Raw genomic sequence first — 26,911 nt, 5'->3', positions numbered from 1 at the left:
GTCCTCCACTATATACTATAGCAACAACACCCGATCTGGTGGTAACGGCCCAGGGCTGAAGTTACAGGCCTGAGCGCAGTGAGGGTCTTCATAATGATCCCTGGCGTTGTTACCACCAGATCCAGCGGGCCGGGTTGGGTGTTTTAGCACCACCCGTTTTCAATTCTGAAACACAGGGTGCTGAGAGCATTTATTGAGATAAAATATTTACCTAATATGGCCTCCATGGAGCTGGAAGGTGGAGCTTCATGCAGAGTCCCTCTTCCATCTCAATGGGAGCCGGGTAGGGTGGAGCAGCAGCGGTTGCACTGCCGCCAAAGTAATCAGGTAAGTGGGGTAGGTGGTTGGGGAGGGGAGGAAATGGCGACCAGAGGGGAAGATGACGGGCAGGGGAGCAGCCTTCTGGCTGATCGCAACATGGGTTTGGATCGTGGGATTCAGCTCGCGATGAGAGCAACCTGATTGGTTGGCTTCCCCACTCCAGGGGCTAATAAGTATTTTCTCTTTCGTTCATTCTTGTACTTCGACATTTGACTGGGAGTTTGCTCTTCAGTAAAAGACAATCGCTTTGCCTTTTTCAGTCATTCAGTCATTGATAGACTGGAGACAAATTAGGTATCCATTGCTCGTTCAGCCTTTCACGAGTTTGGGCAGCTGGGGTGGAGGCTATCAGGGTAATTCATGGAATAAATGTGCGCCGAAAAGGGGAGCGCACGCGTGAAAATCGCAGCGCACGCGTGCCAAAGCCACGCACGCAGCCGTTCATCGATTCATGGAATGCGCGGCGCTATTAAAACCTGGGATGTGCGCCAAATCCGTGGTTGGTGCATGCGGGCGCACACGTCACTAAACAGCGTATGCTACGCGCACAGGGAAAGCGCACATTGTGTAGAAAAGTGGGCAGAACATGGGGCGTAACATGCGGAATGGGGAACAACGCATGAAAATGTGGGCGTTACGGGGGAAGTACAGGAGGTAAATCTTCGCAACGCCCACACGCGGGCTAGCAACACGTATTCATGGAATCGAACAGGGGAAAGCCATGCGCCAAAAGAGACGCGCTAATCCGGAAACACGTACGCCAGCAGGAAGCAGGCGTAAGCGGCCCCGCGCAGCATAAAAGTGCGCGCAAACAACAAACAAGCTCAGACGGTACGATAAATATACCGTTCCTCGCAGCAGTGGTCGTGGGACACCGCAGGAGGAGGAGGATAGCCAGGCCCTGCATTTTGTTACCCAGGTTTACCCAGGACCAGCCTTTTTGGGATGCCTGATGACCAGGTGTATGGGAGGTACAGGTTTCAACCACACATAATCCCAGAACTGGTCAGGGAGTGGGAGGATGACCTCACATCACCCACCCTGTGCTCCCAAGCACTGAGCCCCTTGGAAAAGGTGCTCAATGTACTGCACTTCTTGGCTACTGGGTAATTTCAGTGGACAAGTGCCATAGTGGGGGGTGTGTCACAGGCCACGCAGTAACGCTGCCTACACCAGGTGTTGGCCATCATGACTGCACGCCCCTCAGTCCGCAGGCACATATACATGCCCAGAACACCTGCAGAAAGGCAGGCTGTCACCCAGGACTTTTACAGGGTCGCACACTTCCACAAAGTGCTAGGTGCTATTGCTTGCACCCATGTGGCTCTACGTCCTCCCAGGGCCACTGAGCATATCTATTGAAACCGCAAGCACTGGCATTCCATCATCGTGCAGGTTGTATGTGATGCAAAGGGAATCATCACCTCAGTATATGCCAACTATCCAGGGTCCAGCCATGATAGTTTCATATTCAGAATGTCAACCCTAAACCGGGACCTGGAAGCTGGGCGGCATGGCGACACATGGCTAATTGTTGAGTATAAATGCCTCTGCACATGCATGCATGTCAGAGACTGAGAAATGTGAAAACCCCACTAATGACAACCATTATCACCTCCCCAGGGGACAGTCCCTACCCTCTGAGCACCTACATGATGATGCCAATTTGGAACCACACCACCTGAGGTAAGATACAGCACAGCCCATATTGCAACCCGGGGCATAGTGGAGCGCACATTCAGAGTGCTCAAGTCACACTTTCGCTCCCTTGACTGCTCTGGTGGGCAGCTGCTATATGCGCCCCCAGGAGTGTGCAGGATCGTAGTGGCAGCATGTGTCCTGCACAATGTTGCAACCCGGTGGGGCGTGGCGGTGGACATGGTGGTGCCCCCACATCCCCAACCACATGCACGGCCGCTGTGCATGGGAGGTGAAAGGGCACGTGGTGAGGCAGCCCGTACCCAGCTTGTGGTAAATTACTTCACCTAAAATCCCACCCCTGCAGAGTGCACACAGGCCTGGCACACACCAGCTCACAATCAATGATGATGACAAAGGGACAGTCAACTGTCACAACCATACCAGCCTGAGATTGTTCACCTGGAAGAGCTACATTGTGTGCATCCCTAGCTACACAAAGACACCCAATGCTGTGTCAGAAAAGGGCACACAATCATGCAGCATGACGGACTACCCCCTTGCAAAATACCACATCAAAATGTCACCCAACCCCTCCCCATCTCACCTACCCAACACACCATGGCATGGCATGCAATGTGAAAGCAACCAAATGAATGCACAACACATGACGCAAGTGTCACAAAGTGCACTGTCCCAAATTGAAACAGGCCACAGACAGTTTGCTCTCAATAATGAATAAAAAAACAACACACATGAACAAATACTTACCAGCAAGAGAAACATCAGTACATGATCAAACAGTGGCAATATATGAGAATAAAAAATTAAAGTAGTGCAAGTGTCACAACCTGACTAAGGCAGCACATTGACCCCTTCCAACTGCAGAGTGTTGATGGTAGGCAAATGTTTCAGTGTACTGCATACAACATGAACTGCATCTGCAAAGTAGACGGGCTTGTTAAGACATGAAGAAGGTACATATATATAAGGAAAAAGTAATGGATGTAGAACCATACATAAATCCACCATGCAGTGGAGATTTCAACAACAATACCCACTAGGGATGTATACACAGTTTTGACTACAGACTGTCCACACAACCTATGGGAGCCCAATGTCACTGTGTAAGTTACTGTCACTTGGCCACACCCTTTGCGAGCCCATGGAAAGGGGAAGCAGGAGTGGTGTGTGTGTCAGGAACCTAAGTTTCTAACCCAAAGACAGGACAAGCCTGCATGTGCCCAGCTAGAATACACAGTGGATGCCTACAGGAGCCACACAAAGCAACTCACTGTAAAAAAAATATTTTAAAAAAATAAAATAGAAAACGGCCATGTGTGGACCAGGGGGGGGGCACCCAGGAGGGACGAGGTACATGCGTGGATGTTGAGAAAACAAAAAAAACCTCCATGGGCTCATGGCCTGCACGGCTACGCTACAGTGGGAGAACTGCCGTTGCTGTCATCACCCTCTGGTGGTACATTAGAAGGTGGGCGTGATATGGGGGGGCAGACCACGCAAAGCCCTGGTCTGCTCCTCCATGGCAGCAAGCATGCAGGTCTGAAAGGTTTGATTCTGCAGGATGATGGTATGGAGATCCCCATGCAGCACCTCACGGGTAGCGCGCATTTCTGCCTGCATGGCCTCGTGTGATGCCCGGATCTCCTGACGAGTTGCCTGGAGCTCAGCTGAGAGTGTGCGTGTCAGCTGCTCCAGCTGCTGTTCTGCCCTTGTACTCCGGGACACCTCAAGTTCACACAGAGTATCTCTGAGGGAGCTGTGTCCCAACCTCAGGACTTCGCTGTGGGCCTGTGACTCTACAGATATGGCTGTGCGCAGAGTCTCCAGTCCAGCCCGTCACTCCCTGTCGGAGGCCAACATGTCCTCCCTGTGTGAGTGGCAAATGGACTCTGTTGCCTGCTGCTGGAGCTCTATCTGCCTTTCATGGGGGAGAATGGAAGTGGCCACCCTATCCATTGCCTGAGCCATCATTTCACACAATGCCCCGTGTTGTGCTGCTATAGTGTAGATGTAGTTCTCCCACACAGTATTGCCTGGTGGCACACGGCCACCGCGTTGGCGGGCACCACACCTGTTTGGGTCAAGGTGATGTGCACCTTGCTGTGCTGGCACTGCCTGAGGCTGCAGGACTGCATTCCTCCTTTGATCTGCTGGCCCAGGAACAGGAGCAAATATTTTGGAGTGTGACCCTGCATCCGTAACCGCCACAGGCGGACCTTCCAACACTGAAATCCCCATAGAGGGGTCTACCCCCGGTGCAGGTGGGTTGGACAGAACAGCATCCCTGCCAGAAACACTCACCTGCAACGGGACATATGTCTCAATTGCCGATTCAGCACCTGATTCATAGCAGTCTCCGGAGGTGTACCCATAGACACCCGTGGACAGTATGGTCTGTAGGAGGATTGGGTTTTCACCCACCACCACCCTACGTCCTCCACTGGTGCCCGGTTGTGGCTGTGAGTACTCCTGGCTCTGCGCCATCTCCTCCTCCTCAACAGCATCAAGTGCCTCATCACCTACAAAAACATGAAAGATAACTAATGAAAAAAGGCATGAGCACCATAGCACACACACATAGGCATGACAAGGCAGACATCCAGTACATAAATGACACATGTCACACATGACAATAACTCTGGCATGCATGCACTGTCAATGAGTTGGAAGGGGAGGCAAAAAGCAGACACTGATGACTCCAAGATGGAAAACCAACACATGTGCTGCATTCTGGATAGCACTGGCATCACACATTAGCCTGTGAGTGGCATGGACAATCCACATACATGACACATGATGGCACATAGCATAGCCATGGCAGATTTGACACAGACACCCAGATGGTAGCAAATCACTACTGTCACCGATCCATGTGAGATGGACATCATGAAATTAAACATGGATAAAAGTGTGACAAAACATGCATGTGCCACATGCTGCAACAAAGCCAGTGTTCACTGATGCAGTGATGGCAGGCATATCGATGCAATGCATCAATGGTTGCTCACTTCAACATGACAGAATACAATTGTCATGTTCAACATTCAAACAGGGCCCCAAAATGGTTGTGTGCAGGCCATATGTAGGTGCACATTACTCAATCAGCCTGATTGTTCAAATCATTCCCATAATAAGTTGAGAAATGTGGGCCATTGTGGGGTGTAATCTCTGACTGATGTATGTCAAATTTGGGGCAGTAGGCCACAAAAATGTGTGGTAAAAATGCTAATTATTTCATCAATCAGGCAGATTGAACAAGAAAACAGTATGAATAATGTTGTGGCAAGAGGACAGTTGAAGGGCAAGTGCAGTAATCATGTGCAAATTGTCAACTGCAGTCAGAAGGGATACTGTGAAACGGAAACCCAAGGCCGGGGAATGGTTTGGAGGGACCACATGGGTGACCCATAGCAGTCATGACTACACAGCCTCACCTGGCACTCAATCAGAACACATCACCCAAGCAACATACACATGGATTGCACACACATGCATGGTCACTCACCGGACATTGCTTCAAGAACTGGTAGGTCTCCCACGCCTTGGATCTGATCCTCTGTGATGAATGCTCCAGCGATAGACTCATGATCAGTGAGTTGTTCCTCCTCTGGTGGAGACCCACCGTCAGTCACCAGAGTAGAGGCATGATTGGAAGCCAGCTTGTTCTTTGCTCTGCGTTTCAGGTCATTCCACCGCTTAGAGCAATCATCAGCTGTGCGCTTCACAAATCCAAGGGAACTAATGTGGTCCGCGATGGTCTGCCAGTGGGCCCTACGTTGAGCAGTCGTAGTCTTGCACCCTGTAGTTACCACCATTTCGCCGCCATGTTCCGACACGTAGCTCACAAGTGCATCTAGTTCAGCATCATTGAAACTAGGCTTCCTTGACGTGCCGGAGTGGGTAGCCGTGTCTGGGGTCCCAGCCTGTACCGAAAGAGCACCCTTCTTCCTCTTGGAAGGTGGTGCGGACCTTCAGTGGCTTAGCCCTTCTGGTTGGTAGGGGCAGAAGCGCAGGTGGACTGGGCACTGGAAGTAGCCAAAGGCACGATGACCAAAGGTCTCACTGCAGGCATTATCTGCTGGGTGATGTTGGCAGGACCAACCTTGGTGTGATGGACTTGGACCAACACTGTCCGGGCTGGGAGACTCGGAGCTGGGGTGGATTGAGCTGCAGCTGCCCCTGCAGCCTCCTCGCCCTGACTACTTGGGGCAGCAGATGACATTGCTGTCCCAGATCCATGTGGCCTGGTGACAGCAACTTTCACCGTCACACGTGGCTTCGACTTGGTGACACGGAAGTCAGCCTGGGAGTCATCCAGTGCCAGTTCGGTTGACAATATGGGCCGGGTTAACAAGGCCTGAGTTGGGATGGTGTCAGCTACATCTCCCCGCCCCATTGGGGGGGCATACGTGTCCCTAATTGGTCATCCACACACTGGCCTCTTGGGCCACCCTGCACATCCTGGCCACGCCCCCTACCGTGCCCACCTCTTTGAGGTCGGCCACCTTTGACTCCCTTACTGCTTGGTCGCCTCCCAACCATGGCACTGATATTGTTGCGCGAATGAGAGTTGCAGTAAACAATTGTCCTGGGCAATTGGGTTGAAAGAGGTAGGGTACTAGATGGAATACATACCCTAGTGCTCTAGCAAGGCTGTCTGTGACCCCAGGGGGAAGATGACGGGTCAGGCAACACAAAGGCACCCCGAAAACAAAATTTAACGTGCACGCGACCCCTGGTAGACCACGTACGTGGAATAGAGAACCCCCACTACGCTGTGGCACCCAGAAACACAAAAATAAGCGGATGCGTGGTACACACAGCCTACAATGACCTCTGAATGGGTATGCGACACACGGGGGCAACCACAGTTGAAAAATACGTGCGCGACTCACCATCTGCCTGGAAAAAGAATGTGAAAAAGATGCGCGTGTGCGCGTTGGCAACACCCCCGCCAAAGGAAGAATTGAACGCTGTCTGAGTATACAGGGAGTACGAACTGGAACCGTTGGGAATTAATCGCATGTGAACCGACAAGAAGTACAAGAATCACCCACTCGCTCTCCACAAAAAGCACGTACAAGAAAATGGCGTCCTAAGCGTACCTTTTAACCCAGCCCACACGTGCAACGTCACTTATGCGCGTATGCGCTAAGGGCCTTTCCTCCAATTACACGCAGTGACACCCGCACGTGCAGTTTTTGCACATGTACAATCAACATGCACCTGTGTTGAGGGAAACGCCCTTGCACATCACGTCACAGACGCGCTTACGCGCTAAGGCTAAGGGCCTTTCATCGAATTACACGCAGACGTGCAGTTTTTTTAAGTGCCAAATCACTTCATATCAAGCTGGCCATGCAACAACACACAGAAGACCTGTCCAGAAGCCCATTTTCCTGCCCTCCAGAACCCCGAGCACACTCCCACCTGCCTGCCTGTCTGCCTGCCTGCTGCCCACGTGCCCTGCTGTTTAGTACCTGCACATCAGCCATCTGCAGGGGTGCAGTTGCTCTGACCACCCCTGCTGGAACAGAAGACTCCAGACTGGTATTCCATCGTTCCACAGCCCAGCCCCAGGACCTAGTTGCCCACCCACACCTGCCTCTGGGGTTGCCATGTCAGACACAACACCATCTGGCTCCAACGGCAACCCCCAGCCAGAGAGGCAGAGGGCTACAAGCTTCAGTGCCAATGAAGTTGGTATCCTGGTGGAGCAAGTCCTGGGGCAGTATGATGCCCTCTACGGAAGTTTGCGCGCCGACAATGAAAGACGGAAGAGGATCTGAATGGACATCGTGGCTGCCATCAATGTGGAGGGGGTGGCAGTCCGCGACATTCAACAGGTCTGGAAGCGCTGGGAGGACTTCAGGTCCAGGGCCTTCTACAATGCCCGGTGCCCCTTGAAGGCAGCGGATGCTGAGGGGTGCTGGGTCCGCCTAAACAACAACCAGATGAGGGTCCTGGAACGTATACGCCCAGCGCTCTACCTCCAGGTCCTTGAGAGGCAGACCTGTCTGGAGTCAAGCGGTAAGTGTACATGCGTACTGATTGGACGCTGTGTATGTTGAGGTGTGGCAGGAGTGTGCAGGTTGCACATATGTCTTTGTAGGGCCATATATGGATGTGTATTTACAGGAACCTGTGCAGTTCCCTTAGGGACCACTGCAAAAGTTTTAAGGCTACAGGTGTTTGGCAGTAAACCCACTTGGTAGCAGTTTGTACCACACAGATTCACTTGGTAGCTGTGGCTGAGCAGTCAGACTTCCCTCAAGAAGTGTTAGGCAGTATACAGAGCATACAAAATAGGTACAGAAATACAGTAGCACAAGCAAACACTGACCAGAGCTTGGGTGTAAAAGTATATAATTATTTATTTAACACACACTTATAAAACACACTAGCACTCAATTTTTAAAGAACCACAGCAAGTTAGGAAGGCACAGTCTACTGGTGAGCAAGGAAGTTTAGGTGCCAGGCCCACTTTCAAGGGAGCCAGGCGGAAGATGCACAAGATCAGATTGTTACACAGAGTCTTCAAAGTTTGTGGGGATAGTTCGAAAAAGGTTTAGTTCAGAGCAGGAACGTTAGCTAAGTTGTCCCAGGCTAACCCAGGTTCGAGAGACGAGGATTTAATACACCCCGTTGAAACGGTTGCAAGGGAAGCCAGGCGGAACACAGTACCTTAAATGGAGAGGATCCTCCAGCGGGGGCAGTTGTTCCTGGCAGCGGGTGCAAGTTGCAGCGTCGTCCAGAGGAAGAGAAGATCTCGTCGTGGAGGAAGGATGAAGGTCATTGCACTGCCAGGGAAGAAACCAGCCGCGGAGTTCTCCGGTACAAAGGTACTACCCCTTCGGTTTGCGGTAGTGGTGAAAAAGTGGAATCCCGGTTGCCGGGGTGCTTGGCACAGGCAAGGCGGCCACGAGATGCTCCAGGAAGGCGAAAAGAAGGTAGACTGGTTATCCCCACCAGTCGAAGGAAGAAGACTCTCCGCGCTGGAGATCTCCTCTGTCGTTGGGAAAAGTGGTGAGACGGTTCGGCAGGGCTCCACCGGTGGTGTCGTCGTTGCAGGCTGGCTCAGCTTCTCCCTCCTCGAATTCTTAGGTCCTGTGACTTCTGAAGTTCCAGTCCCCAAAGCCCTGCTTTTATGCAGCATACCCCCATTCACTCAGCCTAGCTGTCAATCAAACATGCTACGTGGTGAGCCGGCCGGCTCACCACTTGGGCCAATCACACAAGAGTGCAACTTAAGTTACCAAGGTAACTCAATCCAGGGTGTCCAAACCCCCTCCCACATCCCCTGTGGTACCCAGACAGATTGGCACCACTTTTGGAGGCTTCTGTGGAGAAGCCTGCCAAAAAGTGGAACAAAGGGCTCGACTTGGGTTAGAGTCACAGAAGAGAACACAAATGCCATTTTAGAATCGAGTTCTGGCAAAAAATACCAACCGGTGAATTAATATTAAATAAATAAACCGGCGGTATGTTTGAGGCTATAAGAATTAAATAATTAAAGTTGGTAGCCTCGAACAATGGGAAAATCCCATAGAGATATATTCGTGGTCGAATATAAAAAGTAGTATCCACTGCCACCAGCCAAAACTCGATCAGGGGGGACGCAGACGTGCCCCCTCAAACAACAGACCCCAGGGCAATCGAATTGCCCCGACCAGTACGTCCACAATATGATGGTTTGTACTGGTTTCTGTTCATAATTTGGGACTAGCCAAGCCAATGGTGACTTTACATGCCCTGGGAGACAGTAGTCAGTCCCAGGGTATGGAGTCTATGTTGGGGGGTCGCTACGACACCTCTGGGTTACGGCACGGAGGGTGCTGTGTAACCCACATCAAACAAACTCATGAGACCCTATGGAGTAAAAGACCCCATAGCCCACAAAAAACATGGAAAGTTAAAGGAACACCTCAAATCATGCCTAAGAGTGGGAGAAAAAGAATCTCACTCTTAGCAGGAGAGAAAAAAATAACCCCAAAAAATCCAGCAAAGCTGCTGGGGGACTCACTAGGTTTGGGAAATTAGCCTTACAGAGAATTCTCCCTAAAACTCGCCCCCCCCCCCAGACTAAGGGACAGGAGGATTTAATCCACTCCTGGATGAACCTCATACCTCTAGTCGATGATATACATCCTAGAGAGTCCATCAGCATTTTAATGGTGACACCCTGACCTGTTCTCAATGGTGAAATCAAACCCTTGTAAGCAAATTGACCATCTCAATAGTTTTGGATTTTCTCCCTTCATTTGCATTAACCATCTCAAGGGTTGGTGGTCAGTCTGAATAACAAAAGTAGAACCATACAAGTATGGCCTAAACTTCTTCATTGCCCACACAATAGCAAAGCATTCTCTTTCGATTGTTGCCCACCTTGTCTCAGGATCCTTCAGTTTTCTACTGATGAAGCAAATGGGGTGCTCCCTACCCTTCTCATCCAGTTGGCTAAGGACTGCACCTATAACTACATTTGAAGCATCTGTCTGCACAAAGAAAGTTTGGTGGTAGTCAGGAGCTCTCAGTACTGGTGCTTGCCAAAGAGCCTTCTCCAGGTTTTCAAAGGCCTGATTGCATTCCTCATTCCATTTGACCTTCTTACGGAATTTTGGAGAGGAGATCACATTCAGTGGAGAAGCTATGGTCCCATAGTTCTCAATGAAATTCCTGTAATACCCAGTGAGGCCTAGGAAAGCTCTCAGCTGGGTTTGAGTAGTAGGTGTGGTCCAATTTTGCACAGCTTCAATCTTACTGAGCAAAGCCCTTATTTCTCCACCTTCTACCTCATGCCTAAGGTAGACCACCTTACTCTGACCAATTTGGCATTTACTTGCCTTTATGGTCAGATTGGTCTGTCCAAGAGCCTGCAAAACGTATCCTAAGTGGTTCACATGTTCTTCCCAGGTTTGGCTGAATACTGCAATGTCATCCAAGTATGCCATGCAGAAGTCCTCCATCCCATTCAGAACCTGATTCGCCATTCTTTGGAATGTAGCAGGTGCATTCTTCAATCCAAAAGGCATAACCTTACATTGGTATAAGCCAACTGGGGTAGAAAATGCAGTCTTTTCCTTGGTATGGTCTGTCAGGGCTATTTGCCAATAGCCTGGCGTAAGGTCAAATGTGCTGAGGAACTTGGCTGACCCAAGTCTATCCACCAACTCATCCGTCCTTGGCAAAGGGTGGGCATCAGTCTTGGTGACTGCATTAAGAGCTCTATAGTCCACGCAGAATCTCAATTCTTTGGATCCTGCCTTTGGTACTAACACAACTGGGCTAGACCATGGGCTAGTAGAGGGCTCTATTACCCCGAGATCAAGCATCTTCTTGACCTCCCCTTTAATGTGGGTTCTTACATTTTCTGACATTCTATATCCTCTGCTTTTGACTGGCAGACAGTCACCAGTGAGTATATCATGCTGTCCCCAAGGGGTCAAGCCTGGTGAAAGTGAGAACAGAGAGGCAAACGGATTTAACATGGCTTTGCACTCTTCTTGTTGCTCAGGTGTCAGATTTGAAGAGAGATTTACTCCTTCAATCTTTTCGTCTAATGGTAAGCCTCTGAGGAGATCAGGTAGAGCTTCGCTCTGTTCTTCCTCTTCTGTTGAAGCTAGAAGCAAGGCTCCTACTTCAGGTCTGGAGACATACGCCTTTAGTCGGTTGGTGTGGAAGACTCTAGGAGCTTCCTGGGGATTGCCCAAGTCCACCAGATAGTTCACCTCTCCAAGTTTACCCACAACCTTGAAGGGTCCCATCCATTTATCTTGCAAGGCCCTCTGCCTTGTTGGGATCATAACTAGAACTAGCTGGTCTTAAGTGAACTCAACCATGTTAGCCTTCTGGTCGTGCCAATGTTTGACCAGTGCCTATTTAGCTTTCAGGTTATGACTAGCTTCTGCCATCATTTGTGACATTCTCCTTCGGCGACCTATCACATAGTCAGTCACTCTGACTGGCTTGGGGGAAGGAGCACTCTCCAACCCCTCCTTAATCAGGGCCAATGGACCTCTGACTGGATGGCCATAGAGAAGTTTAAAGGGAGAATAACCTACTCTATAAGCAAAGAGAAGGCATGGCAATAGAGGGTCCCACTTTCTCTTAAGGGGATCCTCTAAAGCACCTATCATGCTCTTCATGGTTCTGTTGAAACTTTCTACCAATCCATTTGTCTGAGGGTGGTAGGCGGTAGAGAACTTGTAAGTAACTCTGCAGGTTTTCCACATGGCTTTCATGTAGTGGGACATAAAATTTGACCCCCTGTCAGAGATTACTTCCTTAGGAAACCCAACCCTGGTAAAAATACCAAGGAGGGCCTTAGCCACAGCCTGAGCTGTAACAGTCCTCATAGGAATTGCCCCAGGGTACCTAGTAGTATGGTCTACTACAACAAGGATAAACCTGTTGCCTGAGGAGGTTGGAGGATCAATGGGACCAACAATGTCAATCCCTACCCTCTCAAATGGGACTCCCACTACTGGGAGAGGCACTAAAGGTGCCACATTCTTGGACCTAACCTTACCAGAAGTCTGGCAGGTATGGCAGCTCTTGCAAAACTTATCTACCTCAGCCCCCATTTTTGGCCAATAAAAGTAGAGTGAGAGCCTTTCCTTGGTCTTCTTGAAACTCAAGTGACCAGCCAAAGGAATCTCATGGGCCAGTTGCAAGAACTGTTGTCTGTTTTCTTGAGGTACTACAAGCCGCTTGTATTCTCCAGGTGCAGACTCAGTTGGTTCACTGTAGAAGAGGCCATCTTCCCAGTGCAACCTATACTACCCAGGCTCTTGCCCATCAGCCTGAGAAGCTGCCTGTTGGCGAAGGCCTTCCAGAGTTGGACATTCTCTCTGTCCCTTACTGAAGTCTGCCCTGTTGGGTCCACCTTCTGCCAGTAAAGACTGCAGCTCAGGATGGTCAACAGGATCCAGATCTCCAATGAGTTCCTGGCCTTCCACTAGCTCTTCTTCAGAGTCTAGTTCCACCATACAGGGTTGTACCTCCTTCTCAGCCTCAGCTGGAGGTGGAGTTACAGGTGTAACTTTGGATAACCTCGGGGAAGTCCTTGTTGGAAGCACTGGAGTGCTTGCTGTTGGCTGTTTCTTGGAAGTCTTGGGTTTCCCCTTTGCTTCTTTTTGCTCAGAGATAGCAAGTTGTAATTCCAGTGGTGTAGGAGTGATATCTTTCTTCATCATCTCCTGGGGAGTACCTCTCATGGTTCTCTCCCTTGCAGGTCTGGTGAGCTCCTGTAACCTTTTACTAGGCGGTCTGCGGGTGTGTGACACTACTCCAAGAGTTTTCAGGTTATTACCCAACAGAACCCTTATTGGCACCTCACTTTGTATGCTGACAGGTATCTTTACAGTCATGTCATTAAACTGGATGAGAACTGGTAATTGGGGAAGCATCTGCACAGGCCCTCTAGCTAACTTGGTGAGGCGTATGGGTGCCTTAGCAACATCCTCAGCCTGAAAAAAAGATTTATCCACCACAAGTTATGCTGGCCCCAGTGTCCCTAATGGCAGGAGTCTCCTGACCATTCACCTGGACACTGTCCTTATAATACTCTTTGGTATTATTTGGGATAGAGTTATAGACATCTAGATTCTGTTGTTCCCACAGACCCAGAGACACTAAAGAAACACTGGCTGAGACTCCAGTGGGTTCATCAGCCAGCAGTAGAAAGTTTCCACTTGCCATTTGTACTTCCTCCCCTGGAGTGAAGGCTAATGAGACAAGCTGGACCCCTGAAGGTTTACCCTTACATCTGGGATCTCCTTTCACATGGTCAGGCGAGCCACACACAAAGCATTTACCAAATGCTTTCTAGAATGGTGGCTTGTTCTGACCTCCTTCTGAGTTACCACCAGAGGTTACACTACTTTGATTTGGTTTTCCTTGTGGTTTACCCTTATTGTTCTGTTTGGGGCCCTCTTTGGGATTGGAATTATTAGAATTCTCTTTGGAGTCCTTTTTTGGCTGCTTTCCCTCATCCTTTTTCTGAGTTACCCCAGAGTCCTTGTGAGTAGCCCTGTTGGCAACCCACAAGTCAGCAGCCTTAGCTAGTTTCCTGGAACCTAATTCCTTTGAATCAGCCAAGTGCTGTCTGAGCTCAAGAGAGCAGGCATCATAAATTGACTCCAACATCACAAGATTCTTCATTCCTTCATAAGTGTTCACCTTGTAACCCTTAATCCATCCCTCTAAGTTCTTCAAACTTTCACTCACCCAGGTAGCCCAAGGGGTACCATCATGCTTTTTGAGGGTCCTAAACCTCTTAAGGTACTGGGAAGGGGTCTTCCCAAATCTAGCTATCAAAGCTAGTTTCACACATTCATAATCCTTCTTATCCTCCTCTCCCAACTCCATTACCACATCAGTTGCAACAGGGGGGAGCCCAGAGAACAACCAGGAAAGTAACTCATGTCCTGTAATGTTCTGGAGCCCATGATTATATTAAAAAAAATTCAACCAGTCCAACACATCCAACCTTGGCTCATACATACCCCCTAACTCCTTAGGCATCCAGGGTCTTTTGGGACTGGAACTCCTAGAGGATTCGGAGAGAGAAGCACTTTCCACAGACATTTCTTTCATTTCTAGCTCATGGTTGAGCTCCATTTCTCTGGGCCTTCGTTTTTGGTGCCGTTGTTCTGTTTGAGCATTAATTCTTTTGAATTCTAATTCAAGCTTCATTTTTTCTAGTTACATATATTGAGGATTAAGTGTGGGACCTGGTAAGGGTCCAGTAGGCACAGCTGGCAGGGCAGGGAGAGGCCCAGGGGAGACAACTCTAAATTCTTCCACCTCCTCTTCTGCTTCTCACTCAAAGTTATCAATACTAACATTGATATCAATATCATTGCTGTTATCTACAGTTTCTGGAGTGGTAGGTTCCTCTGAACCACCATCCAGACTTTGGTTTGCTAACAACCTTTCTATTAGCTCCATTTTCTTGCCATTAGTCAGGAGATTTTTATGCTTACAGAGAACTCTTAAACAATCAGCAGTTTTTGTAGCAAGGGACTCTTGACTATAACTTTCCATAGTTGACAGGTTTTTAGAAAATACTTATTTTAGTGCTAAGCTTTGTGGTTAGTTGCACTAAGGTATCTTTAAGCACACTAAAATGTATACTCAATACAAATCCCACCGTTGTACACCAGTGTTAGGCAGAAACCTGTGCAGTTCCCTTAGGGACCACTGCAAAAGATTTAAGACTACAGGTGTTTGGCAGTAAACCCACTTGGTAGCAGTCTGTACCACACAGATGCGCTTGTTAGCTGTGGCTGAGCAGTCAGACTTCCCTCAAGAAGAGTTAGGCAGTATACAGAGCATACAAAATAGGTACAGAAATACAGTAGCACAAGCAAACACTGACCAGAGCTTGGGTGTAAAAGTATGTCATTATTTATTTAACACACACTTATAAAACACACTAGCACTCAATTGGTAAGATAAGTTCAAAACACAATCACTATTATCATATGTACATCCCTGATTACTTGTTGGGCAAGACTTAGTTAACACCACTTATTTCAGACAGAGGTGAGCGCTTAACGTTCGATGGCACTCCAACAAGTTAAATAAAAAGGGAGGGAAAAGCAGAATTATGGAAGCATACACACTAAACACTTTTTAAAGAACCACAGCAAGTTAGGAAGGCACAGTCTACTGGTGTGCAAGGATGTTTAGGTGCCAGGCCCACTTTCAAGGGAGCCAGGCGGAAGATGCCCAAGATCAGACAGTTACACAGAGTCTTCAAAGTTTGTGGAGGTAGTTCGAAAAAGGTTTAGTTCAGTGCAGGAACGTTAGCTAAGGTGTCCCAGGCTAACCCAGGTTTGAGAGACGAGGATTTAATACACCCCGTTGAAACGGTTGCAAGGGAAGCCAGGTGGAACACGGTACCTTAAATGGAGAGGATCCTCCAGCGGGGGCAGTTGTTCCTGGCAGAGGGTGCAAGTCACAGCGTCATCCAGAGGAAGAGAAGATCTCATTGTGGAGGAAGGAAGAAGGTCGTTGCACTGCCAGGGAAGAAACCAGCCGCGGAGTTCTCCGGTACAAAGGTACTACCCTTTCGGTTTGCGGTAGTGGTGAAAAAGTGGTATCCCGGTTGCCGGGGTGCCTGGCACAGGCAAGGCGGCCACGAGATGCTCCAGGAAGGCGAAAAGAAGGTAGACTGGTTATCCCCACCAGTCGAAGGAAGAAGACTCTCCGCGCTGGAGATCTCCTCTGTCGTTGGGAAAAGTGGTGAGACGGTTCAGCAGGGCTCCACCGGTGGTGTCGTCGTTGCAGGCCGGCTCAGCTTCTCCCTCCTCAGATTCTTAGGTCCTGTGGCGACTTCTGAAGTTCCAGTCCCCAAAGCCCTGCTTTTATGCAGCATACCCCCATTCACTCAGCCTAGCTGTCAATCAAACATGCTAAGTGGTGAGCCGGCCGGCTCACCACTTGGGCCAATCACACAAGAGTACAACTTGAGTTACCAAGGTAACTAAGTCCAGGGTGCCTAAACCCCCTCCCACAACCCCTGTGGTACCCAGACAGAGTGGCACCACTTTTGGAGGCTTCTGTGGAGAAGCCCACCAAAAAGTGGAACAAAGGGCTCGACTTGGGTTGGAGTCACAGAAGAGAACACAAATGCCATTTTAGAATCGAGTTCTGGCAAAAAATACCAACCGGCGAATTAATATTAAATAAATAAACCGGCGGTATGTTTGAGGCTATAAGAATTAAGTAATTAAAGTTGGTAGCCTTGAACAATGGGAAAATCCCTTAGAAATATATTCGCAGTCGAATATAAAAAGTAGTATCCACTGCCACCAGCCAAAACTCGATCAGGGGGGACGGAGACGTGCCCCCTCGAACAACAGACTCCGAGGCAATCGAATTGCCCCAACCAGTACGTCCACAATATGATGGTTTGTACTGGTTTCTGTTCATAATTTGGGACTAGCAAAGCCAATGGTGACTTTACATGCCCTGGGAGACAGTAGTCAGTCCCAGGGTATGGAGTCTATGTTGGGGGGTCGCTACGACACCCCTGGGTTACGGCACGGAGGGTGCTGTGTAACCCACATCAAAATAACACATGAGACCCTATGGAGTAAAAGACCCCATAGCCCATAAAACACATGGAAAGTTAAAGGAACACCTCAAATCATGCCTAAGAGTGGGAGCAAAAGAATCTCACTCTTAGCAGGAGAGAAAAAAATAACCCCAAAAAATCCAGCAAAGCTGCTGGGGGACTCACTAGGTTTGGGAAATTAGCCTTACAGAGAATTCTCCCTAACAGGGACATGAGCCTGCCGCATGTGAGTCCTCTCATGTGTGAGACACATCGATGGTTTATGTGTTGGTAAGCATGCTGGCCAAATGCAGGTGTGGGTGCACACATTTTTAAATTTCTGTGTATGTACTGTGGCATGGTTGTGGTGACACAAATGGATGCTTCTTCCACCTGCAGGTATCTGCACTATTTACATGTGCATGTGTTTGTATTTGACAAGTGTGCAACTATGATACACCATGGATGCATGTGACACTGACATGTAGGGGGCTGATTGCCAGATGTGACATGGATGGTGATGTTATCATTGCGACAGGTGGTGGAGATGTACAGATGCATGCATGTCTGGTGGCGTGTGTGCATGTGTTCTGCACTCCCCGTGTTGCATGTGATGTCAGGCTCACCTTCGGCTGCTCATGGTGTTGTTTGTGTATGGATGGTGCTGCCTGGTGCAACATTCCTGTTGATTTGCTCATGTGTGTGAGTTGAAATGACAGGTGTGTTGGGGAGTGTGATGTCATGTCTGAGGTTTGACACTGCCACTCATCTGTCATGTGTGTATCAGACCATTGTACAATGTCCCGATGCCTGTGTTCTATCTCTCCCTGTCTGCAGCGTCAACTGATGGAGAGGGAGGAGATGGTACTGTGGAGCAAAGCGGCAGGGATCGCACCGCCAGCCGGAGACGCAAGGCCCGGCTCCCCTCCCATGTTGTCATCTCGTCGGGGAGTGAGGAGTCTGGTGCTGCTCTGTGGCTGCAACTGCCAAGAGGCAGAAGTTGGACGTGGACTCCTCAGCAGCAGAAGGGGCAGCTGAGACCCCACAGGGTCTAATGGAGGAAGATGGCACAGAGTCATCCAGGTTGGTGCGGTGTTTGGTTGAGGAGGAGGCTGTGGAAGGGACACACACAGGGTCTGGAGGGGGGGATCCCACTGGTGCTAGTTGTGCAGTCCAGGTGCAGGGACAGGAGGCAGCACAGTGCCTGTGTGTAATCCTGTCCCCGATCCTGTGACTGCATCATCCCACACCAGCAGGGATGCCTACGTCCAGACCCGTTCTCAGCGAGGGGATGAGCGCACAACAACTGGCCTTCCTCTCCCTGCGGACGTGGCAATCCGGGACCGTGTTGAGCCTGTCCTGGCTGGGATGCCGTTGCGTCAACAGGGCATGCGAGATGACCTGCAGTGTTTTCGTGAAGACTCTGCACGTCATCTCGGATGCCTCTTTGACCACGTCGACCTACTAGGACAGGTCACCAGCACTGGATTCCTCCGTGTGCTGGACCTTCTACCGACCCCCTCCTCACATGAACCCCCTATGCGACAGTCGTCCTCCGTGCCATCTTCCGGCCCATGTGTCACCTGGGTACCCTGTGGAGCTGCCTCTGACCCAGCAGCCAGGCTGGTGGAGGACACATCCCTGCCACAGTCGGGAGTCGGAGGTTGTTAAGATGGATTTCTGAACTCAGACCTGGAGGGGCAGAGATTCAGAAGGCCAGCCTAATTTCTTGGAACAGGGTAACCTCTGGACAAGCCAGACCAATCAGGGTAGCGATGGCGGCGGTCAAGATTAGGTCTCAAGATGGGTGAGGGTGACTGAAAGACCTCAATGAGCACACAAAGCAAGGACACTTACAAATTACTCCAGACAGGTGTTATATTAAAAATATAGACACATTTATTACAAGGCCTTTGTAACATCGACCATAGCAAAGAATCACAATAATACTAAAGTAAACCAACACAACACAATCAATGCAATATGTATACAAGACCGAGGGGTCTAAGGAGTTAGGAGCACGTAATATGTAGACCACCTAGATGGGGAGGAAAACAGGCAGTGCAAGTAATCATTAGACCCAGTTCGACATCAGAAATACACCTAACTAGGAGGAAGTCCGAGTCCTACGAAGAGAGGAGCCTTATGCTCAAAAGTACTTGCACGCTTGTGCCAATGGACAAAAGAGGGCCTTTTCAAGGATATCCGGCAGTTCAGGAAGGTGAATGAAGCGATGCAGAACAAGTCCCCACTACTCAAGCAAGGCCTCCACTTGTGGACAGAAGCAGGCTGAGGGTGCGGGATAGAGTCTCTATTTCACAATAGCGGTAGAAAAGAAACAGGCTCCTGCGCGAGGGGCCACCGGTTGGGGTATGGACTACTCACTGGTCCCCGACGCAGGCAGACCCAGAGTTCTCCAATTCAGGTCACGTTGCTGGCAGGTTCAGCTGCGATGATCAGGACGTCCCGACACTGTGTAGATTCTGCATAGCAGGACGCAGGGTAGAGGGTGTCCCAAATGCAGCGGACGTGCACAGGTTGTTACCTCAGCAGGGCAACGCGGCAACCGCGTTTACTCTGGTCCGGGCGCACTCATCTCATTTCAGACCTGGGAATGCCAAGTGTACTAAATTCGGTGTGAGGGTGCCGTGGACGCAGAGCAAGCAGTGGACCAAGTTTCGAGGGCTTCCCCTAAACGGCAGCGGTGACAGAGCAAAGCGTCCTGCGCAAGCTGGTCAGCCCACTGGTTGGCCAAGGGACACTTCCGAAGAGGCTTACTTGCAGGCTTTGATGAAGGTGCCGGGAATAGTTGATCCCACTATTCCAATGGGTCGAAGCGCCTTCGCAGACCTTCTAGGACGATCAGATGCAGAGGGGTCTCGTAGGACGACAGCGGTTCAGGTTGCCAAACCTTCAGCGGGTCACCAGCGGTTCCTCGACTCAGCTTCTTTTTCCAGGATACTTGGCACTTTATCTCTTGTTCGGTGTGAACTCAGGAGATCGACATGGTAGTGGTGTTTCCAGCCTCCTCTTATCCAAAGTTCCCTTCGCGCCAAAACGGAGAGGACCCAATGGGAGATCTGCTCACAAACACTCACAGCATACGTGGACCTATCACGGACCACAGTGGTCCAAGGCATTCAGGACACTCCAGACTCTCTGGCACCCAGGATGTGTATTGGGAACAGACATCCCAGCCCACATCCTGGAGGCACACACAAGGCATGCAGAAGCCCGCAAAAGCTTTGGGTTTCGCGGGAAAGTGCATGACCAAATAAGGACTCACCCTGGTCGGCTCGACCTGGGGAAGATGAAGGGGCAAGACGGTCAGCGGACAGGACAAAGAACCTCGTGGCATGGCCATTTTGGAGCCAGGCCACTCATTTGTGCCAAACGCGGTAAGCGCGGATAACATGCCGAAAAAGGTTTCAAAACACAAGAGAACCGATAGCTGCCACCAGTCCCATCCGTGACACACTTGCACGGTTCATAATCAGTCCATCGAGAGTTTCCAAGGCCTTTGGAATAACTAGAGACCCAAGAGCGCGGTAAAGTAAGTTACAGTGCACTCTTGTTTCATGTTACACAAAAGCTGCAACATGAGAAAAGGACTAAGGGAAACAAAGTCTCGCAGTACTGACTGTCATGAGGGAATGTCAGTTTCCCCATAAGAATTGAGCGGAAGCCCAGAGGAGTGTGGCAGAAGGCTGCGCTTCTCTGGCAAAGTCTAGGTCCGTGTGTAAAACAACAGCAAAAAGTTTGGGGGTTGCTACATTGAGGGAAAATTACATATAATTATGACATCTTTCCTAACAGAGGTCCAGCAGGGGTGGCCACACCAACAACTGCACCCCAGCAGGAGGAGGACGTGCAGGCATCAAGAGGCAGGGCACAGGCACGGCAGCAGCAGGCTCAAGGTGGAAGCCATGATGCCTTGGGGCCATCAACATCAGAGGGGCAAGCATCGGCCAGAGGACAGGAGGACCCTGGATTGGGAGTGTCTTCCGTGTGGCAGCGTTTGGGCCAGCAAATAGATGCGGAGCGGCGGCGGGCAGAAGAGGCACGGCTCACTATGGTCAGGTCGGAGAACTCCATGCGCAGGGCGCTGAGGCGGGCTGAGTGCCTCGAGGCAATTCGCAGGGAGTTGGAGGTGGACATGGCTACATCCCTGCGAAACCTCGGGGCCATGGAGCAGGCCTGCCTCCAGGACGTGGAACAGGAGTTCGATGATGCCCTGGCCCAGGAAATCAACAAGTGAGCCGTAGGACTTGCCCGCCGCCATTGTATATAGTTAATTAGTGTTAGGTTTTCTTTCTGTTTTTATTTATTTTGGGGCGCTTGGACAATGCCCCACCTTTTTGTATATAGTTGTTCATTAGGTAGATTTTTTTGTAGATTTCCTTTCAATGGTTGGGCTCATGGAACCTGGATTTGTACTTTGTATATAGTTCTACACTGGATTTCACTTTTTTTTTTTTCATGGATCAATGGTTTTGTCTTATTTTCACTTTGGATTTGTTTTGATGGACAGACACTCGGGACCCATGTGCTTTTGGATTGATTTGGATTCTGCTTTCACACATTTTTATTTTATATTTTGGACATGCAGCTTTTTCATTATTATTTCCATTATTGTGTGTTTCATTTCATTCCCTTGCTTTTGTGTTTAATACATTTTTAGTTCATACTTCAATGTGTGGTATTCTATCTTTGGTTTCATGCATGTCATGATTTGTGTTTTCTCAATCACTTGCACCCATTGTGTGTGTGTGAAGGACATGTGTTGATATGCATACTTGCCATTTGGGATGTATCACGTGATGGGGATTTCAATGTGGGGTGGATGTAATACTTGGTTGTGTCTTTGGACTGGAATGGCGTGGTGTGTGATTTGGGTGGCCATAAGGCCCATGATTGTGGATCGTGATAACGTGTTGGGGGGGACATGAGTCGGAGCCTGCTGGCAGGTGCCTGTCACTGCTGGGTGGGTGAGTGGGTGGGAGGACATGAGTCAGGGCCTGCTGGCAGGTGCCTGTCACTGCTGGGTGGGTGAGTGGGTGGGGGGACATGAGTCGTGGCCTGCTGGCAGGTGCCTGTCACTGCTGGGTGGGTGGGGTCGCAGGTGGACATGAGTCAGGGCCTGCTGGAAGGTGCCTGTCACTGCTGGGTGGATGAGTGGGGGTGCAGGGGGACATGAGTCGGGGCCTGCTGGCAGGTGCCTGTCACTGCTGGGTGGGTGGGGGTGCAGGGGGACATGAGTCGGGGCCTGCTGGCAGGTGCCTGTCACTGCTGGGTGGGTGAGTCGGTGGGGGGCCATGTGTCGGGGCCTGCTGGCAGGTGCCTGTCACTGCTGGGTGGGTGGCGGTGCAGGGGGACATATGTCGGAGCCTGCTGGCAGGTGCCTGTCACTGCTGGGTGGGTGAGTGGGGGTGCAGGGGGACATGAGTCGGGGCCTGCTGGCAGGTGCCTGTCACTGCTGGGTGGGTGGGGGTGCAGGGGGACATGAGTCGGGGCCTGCTGGCAGGTGCCTGTCACTGATGGGTGGGTGAGTGGGTGGGGGGGACATGAGTCGAGGCCTGCTGGCAGGTGCCTGTCATTGCTGGGTGGGTGAGTGGCTGGGGGGACATGAGTCGGGGTCTGCTGGCAGGTGCCTGTCACTGCTGGGTGGGTGGGGTGCAGGGGGACATGAGTCAGGACCTGCTGGCAGGTGCATGTTACTGCTGGGTGGGTGAGTGGGTGGGCGGACATTAGTCTGGGCCTGCTGGCAGGTGCCTGTCACTGCTGGGTGGGTGGGGGTGCAAGGGACATGAGTCAGGGCCTGCTGGAAGGTGCCTGTCAATGCTGGGTGGGTGAGTGGGTGGGGGAACATGAGTCGGGGCCTGCTGCTAATAGCACCATGGCTACCTCCAAACTCTGAATGACCCCTACTGTCTTCTCATGATGCAGCTTACAAATAACTCCTGTGTCAATAGCCCCTTTTACTATTGGCCTTATTCCTACACTTTATAGCTTCCCATCTTCCAGTGGACCTTTTCCCTGACTCCTGCTCCTTTTCTTCCCACTGTGCACATTTCCCCCTACTCTCTTCCTTACACGCACCTCTGCTTCCCCACCTATCTTCATGATCGGTTACCAGCTCAGTGCTGCCCCACCAATGTTCTGTCATGCTGTTCTACTGATACCTTTTCGGTTTCCTGCTTACACTCAATGAGGGGGGCCGGGTTCCCGCCGGAACACTGTCTCCTCCTCACCTGGCCTATCTGCCATCAGTGTGCTACCTGTGGGAGCTTATGTCACAGAGGACCATCTCTCCAAATGCCTCCATTCTAAATACTGACGCTACTGTGCCACACGTCAGAGAATGGCACCTACGACATTCCTGCGCACATGTTCACACCCAAAAAGCTGTGATGACTCCAATTCATCCCTCTGCTACAGTAGCGCGGTGTATTTGTTTATTGTTTGCTGGTTTCCATGTGTAGCAGTTTACAGAGCAGGCGTGAAGAAGGATTGCATTCTCGAAGTATTTTTTCTATGTTTTGTTAGGCTATGCGGATTTATGCAGTGCACCGGTGCCACGTTCATGGTCTGAAAGGGAATTGGTGGGTTGGCTTAGTGGAAAGAGGGGCAAGATCACATGCACCACCTGCATCGCATTCTATCTCACTGTATATGTTAAATGTTCCGTGGGTATTGGACAGTTTTCCCAGCATGCAACAAGCAACTTAACATCACTGTCTGTGTTAGACTTTAGGTTGGTACTGGACTTTGTTTCTCAGCATGTAGCAAATTATTCAATTTGTGTGTCATTATTATCTTTTGGAGTTTTGTTCCATATTGTACTGTTTCCTATTGTGCACAAAATTATTGAACTTTTCCCAGGGGCCCCATTGATTGGTCCACAGTCCTTCCTGGTCCCTGCTCTCTGTGATAACCATACAGATTTCTCTTGCCTTACATGTGAACCTCCACTCTTCCTGCTTCGGTATTCTAACTGTGCTGCTTGCACCGCTCTTTGGTCCCATTTCCTCATTTTGGGATATACTTTCTGTGTGAGAGTCACCCTTACAGGGAGTGCCAAACTCCTACATCTCCACACCTTTCATCCCTGACGCAGGTTCACTGTAGTGTTTGCAAAGTCTGTCTCTGCTCTAGAGTGTTTTCAAATTCGGGCTCTGTTCTTTTCTGAACCTGCAACCCCTTCAGGATCTCAGTCAGGGGTGGACTGGCCTATATGGTACTGTGGAGATTTCCCTGTAGTCCTATGCACCTTGGGCCTCTTTTGTGTGGTAACCTCTTTTATTTTCTAATTTTCCCATAGGAAAAGGTTTGTGCTTGCTGAAAATTTGCAATATGGGGCCACTTTGAAAATTATTTCTAGGGCCTCTTTTGGTTGCCATTCCACCCCTGCTCAGTGTCAATCCATCACCATTCCTTCACCCTGCAGTACACTGCAATCTAGTTTGTGACATCCATGGGCTTGTCTGCTTTACTGCTCCCTGTCAGCGACCATCTGCCTTGACCACTAGATGCGCCACTGCCTTCCTTCTATTACGTCCTGTTTCAAAGGTCCATAGTTCCAGAGGCTTAGTCATGTGATGAGTAACATGGAATAAAGACTCTGTAACTTGCTTCCATAGTTTCTCTGTGCTGGGCGATGTCCCAATCTAAATTCATTGCGGAACGTGTCCAAACTCTTAATAGTTCCTGGTACTTGTTCGCCTTAGGTAGCTTATATTAATGATCAGCCTCTTTCCCTTGCTGATCGATTTAAATGTCATAATAGTCCTTTCAGAAATGACTTTTCCAATGATTTTCATTTGCATTGACATTTGCAGCAGACGGGATTTTTTTTATTATCATTGAGCCCCTTGGATAGATATTTCCCAAAAGGTTGGTAGTTCTTACCTCTGCCTTTTCTGATGAACCTGCTAATTAATTGTCCATTTATATGGCACAATTTTACAGATTTCCTCCCTTTAGCCTTCACATTTGGTCAGTTTTTAAAGTAACGTAATCATTGTTTTCACTCCTGTCAACTATGACGATAGTGTCCAAAATATTTTCTTGCCTGAATATTTAAAAGATAGTAGATGATAATAGACCGAAAAAAGAAGTGTGCCAATGCAATCAATTAGTTGGAAAGTATTATCATGGAAACATGCTATGTGGATCAGCATTTTTGACAAGTGTTCTTTGGATCTATGAATATGCAGCCCTTTCGCTGCATACTGTCTCAATCATATGCTTTAATTGGCTTTTTTCACCTCAAGCCAACTAACAGATGTGTGTTTGTTTTTGATTATATTCTTATTATAAAACTAGGGATACACCAAAATAACACTGTTTTTACAACTAGGACTAATCCCTATACTTTACTTTTCTCTTCTTTATTACTGTTTTTATTCCTTATTTTGTGTCTCTATATTCAGACCTACTATTTGCTTTTAATTCCTTCCTTCCTTCTTTGCTTCCTTCCTGAAACAGTTTGCTTTCCATTCATCTTTTGTAGTGAGATTGAAAAAGAGACGTTTCTTTTCAACTACAGCTTGCAAGTCTTGAATACACTCCAATTTTCTTTCCTAGCCCGTGCTAAGTATTGCCTGCCGAAGATCTTAGAGGGAAGCGTGAACTTGACAATGGACAGCCCCTCGAACCGCGCAGACTTTACAGACAATGAAAGTAAGCTCTTTATCCCTTGACAATGTGTGCCTCGATCTACAATTCAAAGGATTTTCATGTTTGAACATGTGAAATTATGTTTTTAATGGAGTGAATATGTATGGGAAAATGCGGCATTACTTCAATTCAGACAAGAACTCAAAACACTTTATTTAAAATACCAGGGAAACTAACCTTCACATGTGACCCTATTACACTACATGTATGTAATGAAAGGCTTTGATGAAGTGTGAACCTAGCTATGAAGGAATGGATGGCTGTAGTACATGTGGATTATTCGTCCAGAGGGTCCAATGCGCAGGTGACCGCAATATAGGAGGGAGCCGTCTGTCCAGCATGTTTTCAACATTGCACAGTTCAGGAATTTCTTGAACAGAAGTGTCTTTAACTTTAGGAGTGGAGGAGCGTGCAGCTATATGCTGGGATAGTACTCCAAAGTGCGTCACGTAATTTCCTGTGTTTTTTTTCGGACAATGTTTATTTCCAGTCTCAGGATGTTGCAGCCCCTGAAATTGTACTTGCCTCCTAAAATGACAAGTTTTTCAGCTAGGCATGGCAACAATTGACATTGTTCCACGCAGAGCAATGAAGTAAAGCTTAGAACATATCTCCTTTTCCTCCTACTGCAACCAAAACCATAATGGCCTCCAGGCCTGCACCATCCAAGCTACCACATCCTCTTTAACTTCGCCAGACAGATTGAGTTCCCTGCATAACCTGCAAGAATACACTCACTTCTGTCAGCAGGTTGGCTTATCCTTCTATATATAATAGGTTGCATCTCCACAGAGCCCACAACATGTCTCCTTTATGGGTTGACTCTCAGAGACCCCAAAGCACTATCTCCCAGCAGAGCCCAGAACAGTTCTCATTTTGCAGGTTGACTTCCCAGAGCCCGCAGCACAACAACTTCAGATACCGGGTTGCATGCCAGCAGATCCCAAAACAATTCATACCCGCATGCCACAACATTTCCCACAATATACACACCATGGGGTTGGATCCCCACAGAGCCCCGCATATTCTACCTCATTCATCAATAACACTCATTACTGGCAGGTTGCATCCTTACAGAGCCCACTATAACTTCTGGCATCACAATACTGAGCCCACGAGCCAACAATAACTTCCGATGGCGGGTTGCATAACACAGAGCCCGCATAGCATCTCCACTCACCTCCA

At 49.3% G+C, this 26,911-nt stretch overlaps 1 protein-coding gene across 1 annotated transcript in view; it reads left to right on the top strand.

Moving 5' to 3' along the window:
• The window catches only part of LOC138503896 (mucin-2-like), a 577,632-nt gene that overhangs the window by 16,757 nt on the left and 533,964 nt on the right, over window positions 1-26,911 (top strand). The window contains exon 2 of the mRNA XM_069623967.1: window positions 25,634-25,729. Within this exon, the coding sequence (XP_069480068.1) occupies window positions 25,634-25,729 (96 nt within the window). The remainder of the gene's footprint in view (window positions 1-25,633; window positions 25,730-26,911) is intronic.

Source organism: Ambystoma mexicanum, chromosome 11 (assembly GCF_040938575.1).
Source record: "Ambystoma mexicanum isolate Mex_15411 chromosome 11, UKY_AmexF1_1, whole genome shotgun sequence".
NCBI classification, from domain to species: domain Eukaryota; kingdom Metazoa; phylum Chordata; class Amphibia; order Caudata; family Ambystomatidae; genus Ambystoma; species Ambystoma mexicanum.
The sequence above is the reverse complement of the archived record's forward strand: the minus strand, read 5'-3'. Positions and strand labels throughout refer to the sequence as shown.